At 44.9% G+C, this 17,362-nt stretch overlaps 2 protein-coding genes across 3 annotated transcripts in view; one reads left to right on the top strand and one right to left on the bottom strand.

Annotated features, from left to right (window-relative positions):
- The window catches only part of fam184b (family with sequence similarity 184 member B), a 23,679-nt gene extending 19,251 nt beyond the window's left edge, over window positions 1-4,428 (top strand). For both annotated transcript variants that reach the window (XM_079336979.1, XM_079336980.1), the window contains exons 16-18: window positions 1,572-1,679; window positions 2,419-2,792; window positions 3,656-4,428. In XM_079336979.1, the coding sequence (XP_079193105.1) occupies window positions 1,572-1,679; window positions 2,419-2,792; window positions 3,656-3,728 (555 nt within the window). In that variant the 3' untranslated portion in view covers window positions 3,729-4,428. The remainder of the gene's footprint in view (window positions 1-1,571; window positions 1,680-2,418; window positions 2,793-3,655) is intronic.
- A 915-nt stretch (window positions 4,429-5,343) lies between these two features.
- On the bottom strand, window positions 5,344-13,779 carry haspin (histone H3 associated protein kinase). The gene is made up of 14 exons (XM_079338667.1): window positions 13,639-13,779; window positions 12,609-12,728; window positions 10,284-12,066; window positions 9,691-9,832; window positions 9,377-9,522; window positions 9,011-9,199; window positions 8,685-8,770; window positions 8,514-8,576; window positions 8,343-8,434; window positions 8,163-8,242; window positions 6,979-7,067; window positions 6,214-6,356; window positions 6,001-6,103; window positions 5,344-5,744 (listed from the first exon to the last, which is right to left on the bottom strand). The coding sequence occupies exons 2-14, from the start codon at window positions 12,692-12,694 to the stop codon at window positions 5,543-5,545; spliced, it is 3,204 nt and encodes a 1,067-aa protein (XP_079194793.1). The 5' UTR covers window positions 12,695-12,728; window positions 13,639-13,779; the 3' UTR covers window positions 5,344-5,542.
- Between the last annotated feature and the right edge of the window lie 3,583 nt (window positions 13,780-17,362).

Below are 17,362 nucleotides of genomic sequence, written 5' to 3'. Positions count from 1 at the left end.
TTTCATCTTGACCAGACTTTATTGCTGCTTGTCATCTAGTGAAAGTAGTGCAGGAAGTCAAGCCGAGCCAATCAGAACACAGCAGTTAATCTTCAGGGTGATTCACAGCGAGCCAAAAAAAAAAAAAAAGCTTGTTTGAATTTAGCTCGTTTCAGGGTTCTTCTTATACAGCGGCGCCAGACAGCCAAGCAGTCATCGCTCACTCCCTCGTCCCAACATGTCCCGTCTCTCTTTTCAGCTGTCCTGTCTAATAAAGGCTAAAAATGGCCCATAAATAACTCAAAAAGGTTCCACATGTCCTGCTGCAGAAAAAAACTCAAAAGATCACCAACCGTGTTTCAGTCTGCAGCTGAAAATAGCCCACAGTAAGATGCACTTTTTGCTCCTTTTGTCTTCACTGAAAGCATATTCAGTTGGAACAAATCGGTTCGGCGCTCATTGTCGTGGACAGTAAGAGCAGTCAGAAAGTTGGACAGACAGAAAGAAGCGCTATTTTTAATGTATTTGTTCAGTGTGGGACAAATATAGACTTTGAAAAAGTTTGTCCCAGACACAGACGCAGAGATCTATTTGAGTTTCCTGGTGTTCCTCCAGATGAGCTGTTTAAGACACGTCAGCATTCAGTGTCACCTTTTTCTCTTTTTGTGATTTGTCTTAAAGGAGCCGTATGTAACTCTGACACCTAGTGTTTAAAAAGGGTACTGCAGTGCAGATTAAGGAAGACAAATCCTGCATGTTACCTCCCACCTTTCTCGTGTTTGGAAAAAGAAAAAAAACAGAACCTTTAAATCAAAGTCTACTTACTTCCTGATCCATCCTCGAGGAACAGATTTATGTGCTTTAACACTTCTGTGACGACACAACAAATACGATGAGCTACACGTTATATACTCACGTACCTCCTCCTGAGAAGGAAGGTTTCAGAGACAGCCTGTCTGAAAATATTCTAGAAATGTTCAGGAATGCATCGGTTTGTCCGTAATCGGAGCCCCCTGGGACTTCTTTCTAGAAAAAGCCGCGGCGTCCTGATGAGCTAGTGGTTAGCATGCATACCCTGCAGCTGCAACGCTCCCGTTTGATTCCCTCTAGTTTAAGGAAATTGTTTGTGAGGCCCCGCCCCCCTTTTCTCCCAAAAGTGGTCTGTCTTTCTCAACATCTATTTTTGCTGAAACATTAAAAAACTTTGTAATATGGTAAGAAAAAAGAAGCTCCCAAACAGTTGGATAAGATCATAAAGTTTTCAAAGTAGGAAACAAGCGGTTGAGGTGCAAAATGGCGATCAAGAGAACCAAGTATGACTGACTTTATGAAAAAGACTTTTCAAAAGATATAAAATGTTCCTCACCGACTGAGCCTGCTCCAGTTGGATCGGTGCCTTCACTGGTCATCTGAAGTCAAACAAGCGTAGGAGGAAAATCTCCTTTTTTAGACGTGTCCTCTGCCAGCGTGTGCGTCAGCCATCTGTGCAGCATGAGGCGGTTCACCCTCCAGACACGACGCTTACACAAAAGCAACACCACCAACTGTGAACGAGGCCAATCAAAGTCCTTCCTCGTCCTCCTTCCCTCCAGGAAGAGAGGCATCAGCTGCAGCTCCACCCTCCTGTTGCCGGGGACAACAGCACCCTCAGGCTTCGTGACAGCAAGTCCCGCCCTGGGAGCGCCACGCCGACCATGAGGGTGAGTTTTTTCGTCTGTTCCGCTCAGGCACAAACATTTTCATCAGAGCCGGACGCCTCCCGGCCAGAAGCTGCTCGCTGGGCCGGCGCCAACTGCTCCCTCGACAAGTCGCCAAAGTCTCAGCGTCCGTCTCTCTGCTTCTAAATGCATTCAGTCTGTCACAGTAATGACATAATAATGATATTTCACTGCATGAAAATAAATCCCCAGAATTCAGACTGCAAAAATATCTTTGCACGTTATAAAATCTTGGCAGATTTTTTATTTATTTTTCATATCTCAAGCCACGTGTGCAGTTAGCGACACGCTTCCACGGCAGCGGTGGCCATTTGCGAAGAAGTCCCGAAAAACTCCTGATAACATTTTCCGCATAAAGTTCACGTGAGCTGATGTGAAAAAGCTGCAGGATAGTATCAGGAGACTTTAGCTAAATATTCTCATTATAGCGTCATATAGCGGACTGTTGCTTAGTTAGCATCTTATACTTTTTACGCTCTTTTTACGAACTTTTCCTCGAGGGCTGGTTGGAAAAAATTCCAGGTAAAATCTGAGGAGAAAAATCCAGCATGCAGCTACACCCCAAATATTCAGGAGAATTTTGGTAGTTTTGTGCATGTGTGAAAACGCCGACGCAAACGAGAGTAGAGCACCCCCTACTGGCAGTTCAAGAAAATGCAGGTTTAATGGCTAACAGAAGATTCTTTCACTGATATAATTTTTTTTTTTTTAAATCAAACAGAAGAAGCATGCTGAGCCTCCTCCTCTGGTGACCAGCACCTCGAGCGCCGCTGCTTACGAGAGGAGCATCTTCATCCCGCAGTCCTCGTCATCGTCGTCCTCCTCCTCCGTCCATCAGCACTCCTCCTCCACCCTCCCTCACCAGTCCTCCTCGCACCCTCAGACCTCGCCCCACTACTCCAGCTCCTCTCTTCCACACAAGCACACCATCCTCTCCCTCAGCCAACAGTCCTCCCCGACCCTCCCTCGCTCCACCAGATCCCGGACCTCCTGCATCCCTCCCACCCCGGCGCCCACCGCCCCGCTCCCCGTCTGCCCCTCGGCGCAGACGGGCATCCGCTACGTGTCGCCATCCTGCCAGGCCCATTCAGTCAGGTAAGTACGCTTTAAAAATCGCAGCTCAGCCTCCGCTATCAGCTATCCTTCTTCACATGTCGGGACATAAGTCGGTTTTAAGGGTGTTTTGGCTTCACTTTTGTACAACAGGAGAAGGCGATGCGGCGTCCATATTTATATAGAGCTAACTGTCTAATTGGTGTTTTAGTCAGAAAGCTCTGGGTCACTTACAATAATAAAAATAATAATAAAAAAAAGAAGTGACATCACAAATTTTAGAAAATGCTGCAAACATCATCTCGTATAAAATAACTGTTTGCATCTTTAGGAGAGGATACCAGTCAACTGAAAAGTAAAAACTTGAGGCATTAAAGAGAACAATACTCAGTCTTCTTCTTGCTGCGTGTCTGGTTTATTTTTTATTCATGTGGAAGTTTTAGTTTTAATTTATCCGCCTCATAAGCAGGTTAAAAAACTCCTCATATGAGCATAAAGCACTTCTAAACATTTTGGAGGTTTTTTTGTGCAAACCCTGTTTTCTCTCACTTCAATCTAAATTGGAAAGAGTTCGTCCGCTTCTGGGATTGAACTTGTTCTTACTTTGATTTTTATCCTGAAGGAGCCAGGACTGTTAGGACGGAGGATTCAAAATGCAGCGGCACGACTCAAAACTCTGACACCGATTTCTCACTCGTGTCGTACTGACTCGATGACGAGCGTCGCTTTGGATAAAAGCTTCTGCTGAATAAATTGAAGAATCGTCGACGCATGAAAGATTAACATGCAGCTTTTTCTTAGTTTTTTATTTTTATTTTAATCAATCTTTAAAACTTTAAGAAATCAAATATGATTGTTCTTACTGTAAAAGTCAATGAGTGTGTTTCCTCTTGTTGTGTTTCTAGGGGCCCGTACCTGGAGCAGAGAGGGACCGAGGGTCTGAAACAGGAGTGGTTCACAAAATACTTCTCCTTTTAAGCACAAAAAAAACACCCATAAACACACACACACACACACACACACACACACACACACACACACACACACTGCAAGTACATTTCTTCATATACAGTTCATCGCTTCTTATACACATCGATTTGCTTCCAACACACACACACACACACACACACACACACACACAGGCTCATCACCAGCAAGGCCATCTCAAACATTGCCTCAAAGCTCAACCAAAAAGTGCTTCTCGAACACATGCCTGACCTCGTCTCAGAACAAAGGTCTGCCGGATCTTGTTTGTATAGTTTGAAATGTCTCTGTATCTTTTTTTTTTTTTTTTTTTTAAATGCAGTCTTCCTTTTAAAAAAAAAAAATCCAAAACTCAACCTCTGCTCCTCCGATCTCATCCCAACGTCGTTCAGTCCGGGCAAATGTACGATTTTTTTTCTTTTCTTTTTTTTTTTATTACGACGAGCAAAGCGTGTTTTTTGAGTATGGAAGCATTCGACGTATTCAACCAAGATCCTCGTCAAAAAAAAACAAACGTGGACACACACACACACACACACACACACACACACAGACACACACACACACACACACACACACACACACACAGACAGACAGACAGGACTCCCACCGTACCAAAATGAAGCTTGTTTCAATGCAAAAATGTATGATACTCTTAACGAACAAATTGAATAAAAATATTTTGTTTTTGTAAGAGACTCTTCTTTTTATACAGGTGTAAAAAAAAAAAAAAAAAGGATCTTTGTGTGGTAAACTTTATTGAAAAAAAATAGAGGTACAGTTCATTGTTTAAAAAAAAAAAAAACACCTGCTGCAGGGCGCCAGTGGCCTAGTGGATGATGCACGGTCCATGAGCAGACGCTGTCGTCCTCTCCTGGGTTCAAGTCTGACTTTTAAACGCCCCAAAACAAAACCCCACCAGCTGATGTATTTTGCAGATCAATATATTGATGAAGGCGAACACAGCTGCTGTTGTTACTTTTTTAAAGGTGCAGATGGGGCCTGATCATGAACCAATGGATGATGTGAATGAAGTCACATGACTGTTCTATGTTGATGAGAGCGCGATCGATAAATCTGCAGCATGACAGCGGATCAACCAGGAGGCGTCTGATTGTACGAGTCGGCTCGTTCTGGACCTACAGCTCAGAGAGCGGAGCTGAAGGGCTCCTCGGCAACACTTTGTCCCTACAGACTGAGCTGCTGCCGCCCCGCCTTGAATCATCAGGTCTCCTCGTGTCCTTTTTTGACCTTGAGTCCCCTGACATTTTTGTGTGGTGTCTTGATAACGTCTTAAATCCATTTCCACTATAAGTAGAATATATAAAAAGTATATAAGAGTATATAAATTAGTTTCATGAAACGTCAGGAAATGATGCACATTTTGCCTCCAAAAACGCTGACACACAAATCTGATGTCACAGACACAGGACACAGCGACCTCACGCCGTCGTGGAATCAGTATGACTGTATACAGACGTGATGACGGCCAAGATTTATTTTTTTTATTTTTATTTTTTAAAGCAATCTAAAATGGGCAACGGATCAACCACAGATCACCTCACTCATCCTTAAAAAAAAAAAAAAAAAATCCAATCCAACTTTCAGATGGTTTAAAAATTCAATCACACATTTATTATTTTCTCTTTATACAAATTTAAAAAACGGGACCAAACTTTCAGACGGTGTTTTAATAACAAGCGTTCTGCATGCACTGTACATGAAGCGACCTTCATCCCAAAGACGATCGGATAAGCGTCTTCACGTGACCGAGGTCAAACGAGGATGAAAGGGCGGGGTGGGGGATGTTACTGGAACATGGGGCAGGTCTGCAGCGCCTCGGTGGCAGAGCTGTACTGAAGGACGTTGTCATAGAAACGATTGAGCTCCTGTCTCGTGTCCTTGGCGCCCCTCCCTCTTGTGCCGCGGTACTTCATGGAGAGGAGCTTGGAGCACAGGTAGTGGAGCCACAGGACGTTGGTGCGAGGATGGTACGTACTCCAGTCGTTCCTGAGATCAACAACAAAAAAACAAAAAAAACAATGAATCTTCCTTCATAAAACGCCTTTTCGTTTGGGATCCACCCACAGGCTGCGTTCTCAGATCGACGTGTTGCCACTCTTAATGCTAAGCTAAGCTAACCAGCTGTGGGTGAAAACAGCAGAGAGGTTTCTATCTTCTCATTCCTTCAACATGTGACCCGTCATGAAAACATCATGTGGTTAACAGGTGAATTATAGGATGCATCTTTCAGAAACACACTGACCCATTCTCCTGTCTCATCAGCCGGTAGATGTCAAACTGGTAATCGCCGCGTCCCATGAAGAGCTCCTCGTCATTGGAGATATCACAGGACACAGTCAGGTCGTCTGCAGGGAGCCAAACGTATCACGCAGGCCGTTACTAATCACCGCGCACTTTAAAGGGTTAAAGACGGTGCTCACTGAAGTTTTTTTTTTTTTTTTTTTTTTTATCGTACCGATCTCCAGTCTTGAGAGAGAGTAGTCGATGATGCGGACCAGCACCCCTCTGGTCTCCAGATTGTGGACCGACCCGTTCAGCAGGAAGCTCCCCGTCTTCTGCTTGGTCGTTTTGACGAGGACGTTTCCCCAGTGGAGGTCCCTGAGGTCACACACACGGTCACACACACGGTCACACACACGGTCACACACACGGTCACACACACGGTCACACACACACACACACACACACACACACACACACACACACACACACACACACACACACACACACACACACACACACACACACACACACACACACACACACACACACACACACACACACACACACACACACACACACACACACACACACACACACACACACACACACACAAATAAAATCTGTTTAAAATGAGGGCTTAGGTCTTTGCTCGGTGCCCCCCGTGCAGAGGATGTGCTCCTCAAAGCGGACGGCTCGGGTTCAAATCTGCTTTCCTGCATATTGTCCCTGATCTCCTAACCTTTCCACGTTCCTATCTCTACAACACGGACATAAAAAAAAGCTCAAAAATAAACCTTAAATATACATTAGACAGATATTTGTAGCGAGTGAGAAGAACAAAAAAAAGTTCTCGCTGAGTTTGTTGATTAAGATGAATCGTTTTGTTGGACGCTGAGAAATGAGACATTATTAAAGGCTTCTCTGACATTGTATACACTTTATTACACCGTGTCTGACTTGATGACGTGTGTGTGTGTGTGTGTGTGTGTGTGTGTACCTGTGTTCGAAGCGCAGCTCCTGCTCAGCGACAGCCAAGGCGGCAGTAACCTGATGCAGGATGCTCTTTGCCATCCCCAAAGACGCCAACTGGACGATAAAAACAAAGTCTTTGATTAAAGGATGCAATCGTCCTCTCACGCCTCACTGAGAGAGAACAAAAACCACAACTTCTCCTCCTAACACGTCCTGCTTCTTCCTATTACTGCGTCTGTCATGTTCATATTATCGGATCAAACTGGGACTAAGTCTGCACGACTCAACTCAGGAGACTTCTGCTCGTCTGCACGCAACCTCTTCATGAATGTTTGAGTCACTGCTGCTGAGTTCATGTGATGAGCTCAAGCAGCGACGGGAGACGAGTGCGTCTGTACCGAAAGTTTAAAAAAATATATGAAAATGTTAAAGGAGCAGTATGTCACTCTGACCCCTAGTGGTGAACACGAGTACTGTAGTCTAAACTCTAATCATCACAGAGAACTGGCTCCGCCCCCTCCTCTCACACAGGTCATCATGTGGTGCACACTGTAGCTTCAGTGTTTAGCCAGCTCTGCATGTGGTGGACACTGTAGCTTCAGTGTTTAGCCAGCTCTGCATGTGGTGGACACTGTAGCTTTGGTGTTTAGCCAGCTCTGCGTGTGGTGGACACTGTAGCTTTGGTGTTTAGCCAGCTCTGCATGTGGTGGACTCTGTAGCTTCAGTGTTTAGCCAGCTCTGCATGTGGTGGACACTGTAGCTTCAGTGTTTAGCCAGCTCTGCATGTGGTGGACACTGTAGCTTCAGTGTTTAGCCAGCTCTGCATGGGTCTGTAAAGCTTTCTGCGTTCTAACCTCTCTCCATGTTTCAAAAGCATCTCCAACATTGATCCTAGTTTGAGCAGCTTTCTGCTGCTGGAGCTTATTAGAAACATGCAGAGGCTTTTTAGCTCGGGTACAATCACTTCTCTTTTCAGTCACTACATATCTGAACCGACTGGACCTTTAAAAAGAGACGACACGACATTTTATGCAGTCAATAATTTCATGCAAAATGGAAGCAAAACAAAAGAGAGAAAAATGTGATGAAGTTTCCGATGTTCCTGCCTCTTTTTTTTTTTGAGGGAGACAAATGGACACTTTGAGGCGTCATATATAGATGGTATCAAAGCCGCTCTGAGCTGCCATTTTAACGGCGTGGTGGACTTACCGCTCCGTTGCTGTTCTCGAGGTCGCTGCCTCCGAACTCAAACTCCAGAATGATAAACAGTTGATCCTTTTCAAAGAAATCTAAACACAAAGAGTGGAGCGCTCGTGACTTAAACGTACACGATCAAGCGTGGAGCGACATGAAATGCATATTTTAAAATGGAGCTCCTCTGTGTCTGACCTGGTCTGTCGTTCTCAGAGCCTTTCTTCTTGTCGAAGGCGTCCCAGGCGTTAAGGAAGTCTGGAGGGTAGCAGCCTTGCACACAGTGGAGACTGTGAGAAAAATAAATAAATAAATAAATAGTGGTCACATTAACACTCCTACCAACAGACGCTGTGATTTGGCACTGACTCGTTGAGTCCGATGAATCCATGAGTCCGGTTGTGCTGCTTCTCTTTCAGGCCGCTCAGCTCCCTGCACAGGAAAAACAAAGCACACAGCGATGATCGCTCACCATCAAGAGCTTCACTAAAGGAAGAGCGTGCAGGCCTTACAGCACTCCCTCATGTGTTCGCTGCTTACTTGGAGATAATGATCTCGTGGAGGATCTCTCCCAGCGTCTTCTGGTCCTCTCCGTTCACCTTCTCGCTGCCCTCTAGTGGAATTATCTGTCAGGACGAGAACGACTTGCATGACTTGCAGAAATCGACACGCACGTTTCCCACTTCAAAAAGGTCAACTCTTGTTTCTTTGCACTCGCTGTGCTCGTGTTCAATGTTCCTCGGCGAGAGAGTTCGCTCCTGACCTCGAAGCAGAGATGGACAGAAGTCGAGTCTCGAGTCTTTAAAATGCAGAGACAGAGCTCTGACCGCTGTACGGTGGAGACAGATGAAGACTTGAAAACCTACTTTGAGCGCGACGGTGTCTCCCGCGGCGTTGGTGGTGGAGAAGACCTCGCCGAAAGTCCCCTCTCCGATCTTCACGCACTTCTTCATCCGCTGAGGGAGGATGCACTCCTCCCAGGGCAGAGGGCGAGTCTGGCCACACTCGGCGTACACCTTCTCTGCGTCCGACAGGTCGGCATCCTCGCACGCCACCTGAGAGGCGAGCACAAGGGTCCAGAGAACACATTCAACACTCACACAATTAAAAAGAATCCACTTCTGCTGCTGTGGATCAGTGTTTGAATGTCATCTTTGACGTGAGAACGTTGGGCAGCACCGTCCGCCCTCGTCTGCCTTCAGCGCTCGTGTTTGCATGCGCGCGTTTCCTACCAGGGAGCTGCTGTCCTTAAGATGTGACTGGAGGCGTCTGGGTGTCCGAAAGGGGCTCGCAAAGAGATCCTGGCTGACATCTGCCAGCTCTGCTCTTCTCGGAGAGCCTGACACGGAGAGGCGTAAACTCCTCGGCGTTTGGAACACTGACGGGAAGAGACGGAATAAGAAGAATGATGACGACATCAAATGACGGGAAAATCACTGCAAGTTACACGAGAAGAGTCCAGAATCATTCAATCAGATTCAAGCTTTAACTCTGCGTGTGTGTGTGTGTGTGTGTGTGTGTGTGTGTGCGTGTGCGTGTGCCTTACCCATGCCCTTGCGGTGAACAGAGAGGGCAGCTTTGAGTCGACTCCAGGTTTGCGTGTTGGGTGTCAGGTCGGCCAGCAGAGACGACAGGTTGAGCTGATTGGTCCTCACAGGGGTGGAAAAGTTCGCCGTCGCCGACGGCTCCTGAGACAGGACGGACGATACGACACACATCAGGTACGACTGAACACATAGACTGTGTGTGTGTGTGTGTGTGTGTGTGTCTGAGACGTGAGACAAATAATCAGAATAAAAATGCTGCATGTGAACATTTCATGTGTTTCTTTCTGCATGGATGTTAATTGGAGGTTTTTTGTTGTGTTATTTATTTATGTATTTTCTCTGCTGCTCTTTGTTTCGGTTTGTTTGTTTTATTCGTTTCTGGAGCGTGTTTGATTTCGACTCCTTCGTATTGACTGGAACAGATACCTGCTGTAATCAAATGATCACAGTGGTGAACATCAAAGAGCACGAAACACGACTCCTTCACAGACGTTTGACTCCCTGAGATGTTTTTTTTTGTCTGACTCACAAAGTGAGCGGACTGGATGTTTGAGCTGCAGCTGCAGCGTTCCCGCTGACCCCCCCCCCTCACCTTCGGCTGCTTGCGTGCGTGTGTGGAGATCAGCTCGTTGATGCTGCAGTCCGCCGCTCTGTTGGCGCCCGTCTGTGCCGTCCTGAAGGCGTGCGTGCTTCCTTTGTTCTTCCAGCGGCTCACGCTCAGACCGCTGACGCACGCCTTCCTGCTCGTCCCCGGTCGGTCCGCAGACGTGCTCCTCCGTTTCGTCTCTTTAGGCGCCTTCTTCCTCCTGTGGGGGGCGACTTCGTCTTTGTCTGAAGCGATCTGATCTTCAGACGTGGACGAGCCTCCTTTTTTCTCCTTGTTGCTGCGATTCTTGGCGTCCCTCTCGGACCGCCGCTCGCTCTTTGCCTGCTCGTCGCTGGCCGACGAGTCTGTGGCTGATTTAAGCGCCCTGGCTTCAGTCTGGAGGATTTCCTTCAGCTGTGATAAAGTTAATCTCTCCACGCCGACAAAGACTTTATCCGTTAGACATTTCTCCTTTATCGCCGCTGTGAGTAGAGCGCTCGCCGCGGCTCCTGGGCCGCTGCCGTTTGTTGACTGTCTGACTGACGCCATCGCCGTCTCAATCATGTCGTCTGAACACGCAAGATCTTCGGGTTTATTCTCACATCCGTTAGCATTTAGAGCTAACGAGCTAAGCTGCTGAACCATCACTGGTGACAGAGCACATTTTTGGAGCTGAACTGAACATTCCTTCATCCGGCTTTTGTCCTTCGCTGCTTCGGCCTTCTCCTCAGTCACGCCGCGCGCCGGCGAGCGCGTGCCTGTTATGACCTCGGTGCTGCTATCTGCGTGCTGGTTGGATGCTGACGAGTCCTCAACCGACCGCTTCCAATCCTCTGACGATGAGCCGCTGTTGCTTCGACTGTCGGTCGCCGACGCCGCGTGTTTCGATGACTCAAAACTCTCGACTGAACACAAACGATCGGCGCTCTTCCCGTTTGTTTCCGGCGAGCCGTGAGGTGGATCCTCGTTTGTTTGCTGGACGGAGGCGGACTCTCCCAAACAGGACGAGTATTCTGTCCGACTGCAAAGCAGAGTCACAGTGTGTGTGTCCAGTCTGTCCAGCCGCACGGTGCAGCGCTCGCTCAGACACTTCTCCTTCAGCGCCTCGATCAGCCAATCGAGTCCTCCGGACGCCGACACGAAGCGCTCGCTGTCGTCTGCAGAGAGCAGGATCACGCTCGGTAACGATTCAGCGCGGCTGCTTCTGTTTGGCTCTTTGAATAAATCACCAGAAGGTTCCTGTTCCTCCGGGCTTGAACGCAGCTTCACCTCTGAATGAAGCATCATGGGTAGTGCGGCGCTTCCAGGCGAGGTCGTCTTGTCTGATAAACACAGCTCTTCCTGGAAGGCGCTCATGACTTCTACGAGGCTTCCTGTCACAAACGGAGGAGAGGAGCATTGATCACTGATCAGCGAGGGTTTAGGGAAGGGGCGGCGGCTGATGGCGGCGGCGGCGGCTGACGGCGTGGAGCAGAACATGGGTTTCCTGGAGCAGGGTCCCAGGCTGTGATCTGCAGACTCGTTAAGGGAGATCTCTCGAAAGGGGGCGGCGACGAAGCTGACGGCCCCCGCAGCGTTCATCGAGTTCTCGGCGCTTGACGCCAGATACGCCGGAGGGACTCTCGTCGTCCTCCTGGCAGGAAGAGGAAACCGACTGGACCCGAAGGCTCCAGAGGCAAAGTCATCGGAGGAGTTGAGGATGCTGGATGTGGCCAGGAGGACTTTGGGTTTGGCAGCGACAGCGCGTCTGCGGCGAGTCACAAAGCGGCTCGCAGAGGGAGGATGAACACTGAGAAAAACATCAAGAGGAAGAAAGTTAATGGTAACCGCCGGCAACTGGCTGCGTGAGTCGAGATTGGATTCATGACTTTAAGAGATTTTTGGAAAAAGCTGCAGCACAGTTTATGATCCCAACAAACAGGATTAACATCTGGACTATAACACAAGTTCACTTTGCAACGGTGCAAATCAACGAGTAAAAACATTTCACATTACAAACAAAATGTCCAAAAATGTGCACTGATTTAAATGACTGGTTCAGTTAAACGCCATGTTTAGATTTTCTTTTGCAGTTTCCTTCTTCAATAGACTTTTTAACTGTTTTCAAGCTGCAGGACTTTTTTTTTTTTTTCATGCAACCTGACGGTGTTGAAATATGAAGCTGATGCAGAGGTGCAAAAAAAAGTGAAGCTGGAGGAGGTTTCACTTCAGGTCCGCCTCTTTGCTTCTTATTAAGGAGCCGAGCCTCAGCTGATGGTCTGAAGGCGGCACACACACACACACACACACACACACACACACGCACACACACACACACACGCTGGGACTTACTTGGAGTGTGTGTGAGCGGTCCCAGTGGACACAGAGAGCTCCTCACTCTCGCTGCTCTCTCGAACTTGTTTTCTTTTCTGTCTCATGGTGACTCCCGGCACGGACACGAGCCGACTGTTTCTGTTGGCACGCAGGCACAAAGATCAAGAACTACAACAACAGACACAAAGATCAAGAACTACAACAACAGACACAAAGATCAAGAACTACAACAACAGACACAAAGATCAAGAACTACAACAACAGACACAAAGATCAAGAACTACAACAACAGACACAAAGATCAAGAACTACAACAACAGACACAAAACATGAAGAACTACAACAACAGACACAAAACATAAAGAACTACAACAACAGACACAAAACATGAAGAACTACAACAACAGACACAAAACATAAAGAACTACAACAACAGACACAAAACATGAAGAAGATGGTGATAAGATCAACGGACGAGTTCTAATGTGGTTTTAACAGGTTTGTTTCTGATGAAGATCATTTGTTTTCAGTAAAATCGTGACGTGACCAAATGTTGTCCTTTCACGTGTAAAGTTTGAAGTATCTACAAACGTGTCGAGATAAAATGCCTAAAGGTATGGCTTATTGATTTTTATATTTTATTTTGTCTTACTATTTATTTTCAAATACAAACATGTTTGTTGTAAACCAATCCCAAGTCTTCTGAGTTGTATTAAATGTAATCATCAGGTTAAAATGTTCCTCTCTCCCGTTTATCTCCATTCTCAAATGTAGCTTTACGATAAAGCTAAATAAACCATTTAAAGGTCAACGTGTGCTACACAGTGATTGGTTGGCGGCCCATGGGCAGAGCGTTGATCCTCACGCTGTGCGATTCCTGCCCACTGTCCGATCTCTGAACGAAGGCAGGAAAAGCCCCCAAAATAAAAAAAGTACAACACTAAACTTCATGCGAGATTCTGGTTTGTGAATCTTTTGGGAGTTTAAGACTGCTGTGAAATGTTAGATGGAAAACAAAGTGAAGATGATTGGCTCTGCAGGGACAGACCTCGTGGTCTTGCTCTGCTTCGCGGGCTGAGGACGGAGAGGAGACGGCCTGCGGCTCTTCTCCTCATCGCTGCTGGTCTCCGTCACACACGGCGGGACTTTCCTCTTGGCAGGGCGGACCGCTCTCCCTCTGGAAACACTCGTCTTCCCTCTGCGACTGGCGACACTCGTCTTCCTCTCACTGCGACGTGAAGCACACAGGTGGGGACTTCAGGTGGAGTGTGCAGCACAATAAATCAAACACATTGTACATTTCTTTATTTCAGTACGAGTCTATGCTTGACTGCGCAGGTTTAATTTGTAATGTGTTTATTCTTCGTCACATAGGGGATCTTCTAAATCATGTTTCAGGTTCATGATGTACAGAAGGGACGGGGGGGGGGGGGGGGGCAGTGGTTGTTTATTCTTTATCTTAACTAATGTTTTGTGTCCTGCCACTGGATGCCTTTAAATTTCCTTCAGGATCAATAAAGTATCTATCAAACGTGATTTTCACCCGAACAAATGTATTGACATGATTTTTGTTCATGATGCTGCGAGTGTCACAGGTCCCAGGAATGTGTGGACCCAAGACCAAGTTTCATTATTTTATCATGGAAATTACTTTAGATAGATAGATAGATAGATAGATAGATAGATAGATAGATAGATAGATAGATAGATAGATAGATAGATAGATAGATAGATAGATAGATAGATAGATAGATAGATAGATAGATAGATAGATAGATAGATAGATAGATAGATAGATACTTTATTGATCAAGAGAGAAATTCAATTTTTTTGTTGTCTTTTTTTTAGATAGATAATGATAATTTTATCATACATTGTCAAATATTGATTTATTCTGATGAAAATAACTTATTATTATGAGTATATTATAATCAGGTAAAAATAAACCCAGCTCATATTTATGGAGCCTCTTTAATGGTTCTGAACGTGTAAAGACAGAAGAGGTGTGAGTGGTGCCGGCTCGTCGGTGTCAAACCTACCGTATCCGGGTGGTTCTGGTTGCGGGTTCGAACACGGACACGTCCCCGTCTGTTGACAGGGTGGTGGTGCTGCTGCTGCTGTCGAAGGCCTGCTTTCGGTCCTCCGGTGAGAGCCAGGCGGACAGTTTCCGTGTCTGCTTCCCGTACGTCTTCATAAACACCGACTTTAACGGCTTCATCATTCAGAGACGGTTTAGCCGGTTAACTCGCGATTTTCTGACCTTTAACGGAACAAAAATAACTTTTATCTGCTTATTGACAACAACAGACTGGAAAAACTCTAAATAAATGCGCGGTTAGCTTATTTACATGTTCAATTTCTTTATAAATCGTACTTTTCGTTGTCTCTCGGTGATGACTCCGCTCGAGACCCCGCGCCTTGTTCAAACTTCAGCACTGCCCTCTGCTCTGATTGGTCAATAACCAGTGTTTATGTTATCACAGCGCCACCTGGCGGCTTGGAGTTGTAACGTTGAATTAAATTCAAAAGGGCATGCAAAAATGTAGGTTTAGATAAATAAAACATAAAATCATGTACAATTAAAGAATGACAAAACATTAAATATTAAATGATCAGAGCTGAGCAGGTTTGCAGTTTTATGTTAAACTGTTTAATTAGCTTTATACCCTCCTTGATTCACCGTGTACTGTCACGGCAGCGAAGAAGAATCTATCTATCTATCTATCTATCTATCTATCTATCTATCTATCTATCTATCTATCTATCTATCTATCTATCTATCTATCTATCTATCTATCTATCTATCCATCCATCCATCCATCCATCCATCCATCCATCCATCCATCCATCCATCCATCCATCCATCCATCCATCCATCCATCCATCCATCCATCCATCCATCCATCCATCCATCCATCCATCCATTTATCTATCTATCTATCTATCTATCTATCTATCTATCTATCTATCTATCTATCTATCTATCTATCTATCTATCTATCTATCTATCTATCTATCTATCTATCTATCTATCTATCTATCTATCTATCTATCTATCTATCTATCTATCTATCTATCTATCTATCTATCTATCTATCTATCTATCTATCTATCTATCTATCTATCTATCTATCTAAAGGGTATAAAGCTAATTAAACAGTTTGTGTTTAACATAAAAATACAAGATGGAAATGTCACTTCACTCTTAAAATATATATAGATGACTGCAAATTACAAACATATTTTTTTTAAATCTTATTTAGCCTTTATTTAATCAGGTTGGTCCCATTAAGATTAGTATTATTATTATTATTATTATTAAGGCAGACCAGGTTGAGACGGGCATGCAGCAAAAACACAAAGTTAGAGACAAAGACACAACGAGAGACAAAAAACAATTTACAAAACCCACAAAATTTCGATTCAATAGAAAAAAACATCTATGAGTTCAATCTGGGAGTCGGTATTTCAAGCAGTCAAGCAAAAAACATCATCATCCTAAAATATCTGTCTCCATGACTTTCATTTTAGATAAAGAGCATAAAGATAAAGAGAGAATGTTCATATGTTTACATCTCTCTGGTCCATGTGTAGATATTTATAGAGATAAGTAGTGTCAATGATGGTGCGGTGACACACAGATGCTTGACTCTGTATCGGGGATTTAGTTTTGCTCTTTTCTGCTTCACATGTCACGCTGCAGGGTTTGCACATGATGCATGTTCCTCACCCAGCTGGTGCACAGGATTTGGTTGTTGTTCCTGGAGTTAAATCTTTTTTTGTGTTTGGGACACACACACAAATACACAATTATTACAGCTTGGAGATTGAGGAGAGGGAGAGCAGGAATGTGCATGATGCATCTTCAAGTTTCATTAGTGTACGTGGCCACCACTTTACATTGTAAATCAAAATAGATTAATTATTTAGGTTCAGCTGCAGCTGGATTTATCTATCAATCTACGAGCAACCTCAGTCGTGTGCATCAATCTGTTATGTGATGCGGTGTGCATATAACGACCTCCTTCTTTCTAAATCAAAGCTGCACTTTTTAAGATTTTTTTTTTGGAGATACCTAACCCTAAAATAATTTTCTTGTGTACACACATTTGCTGAGTTAAACAAATGTGAGTGTGTAAATGTCATCCTGTGAAACGCAGTCTCACAGACACATACAACAATGTAGTAAACCCATATAGCCACCAGATGGCGCCTTTTCACCATACTGTGTTGTACTGTACCTTAAGCACAGGGCACAGTTACTTGTATATTTGTTGTTTGAGGGTTTTTTTTAAAAAAGTGTTTATGTCCCTGCACATTTATGGACGAAACAAATTCAAACAGCACATTTCTGTCCTTAAATCAACACATGAACTCTCATTATAATTAGATCTGCTGGTACATATTTTGACTGATTGTTGTTGATAAGAACAACATTATAATTATAAATTATGGTCGTTGAGTTATTTCTCTTACTATGTTGACTAAAAAGTCATCTTTTGTGTGAGCTTAATGCAATTGTGTAGGTTTGATTTTGACTTTGGTGGGGACATGAAATCAGGGTTTACTCTCTCATCTATATAGCTGCTGGGTGGAGCCAGAGCCATATAGAGAGAAACCATTTAGTTGTTCAGTTTGTGGTAAAAAGATTTAAACAAATTGAAACTCTGAAACACCACCTGGCAGTTCACACATAAGAGAGACCATTGAGTTGTTCATATTTTTTATAAAAACGGTCTCTCAACGTGATTGTTCCAAACGTCACATGATTG

Source organism: Symphodus melops (assembly GCF_947650265.1).
Source record: "Symphodus melops genome assembly, chromosome: 2".
Taxonomy (NCBI): Eukaryota; Metazoa; Chordata; class Actinopteri; order Labriformes; family Labridae; genus Symphodus; species Symphodus melops.
Note: the sequence above shows the minus strand (reverse complement) of the source record. Positions and strands in the feature narration are given on the sequence as shown.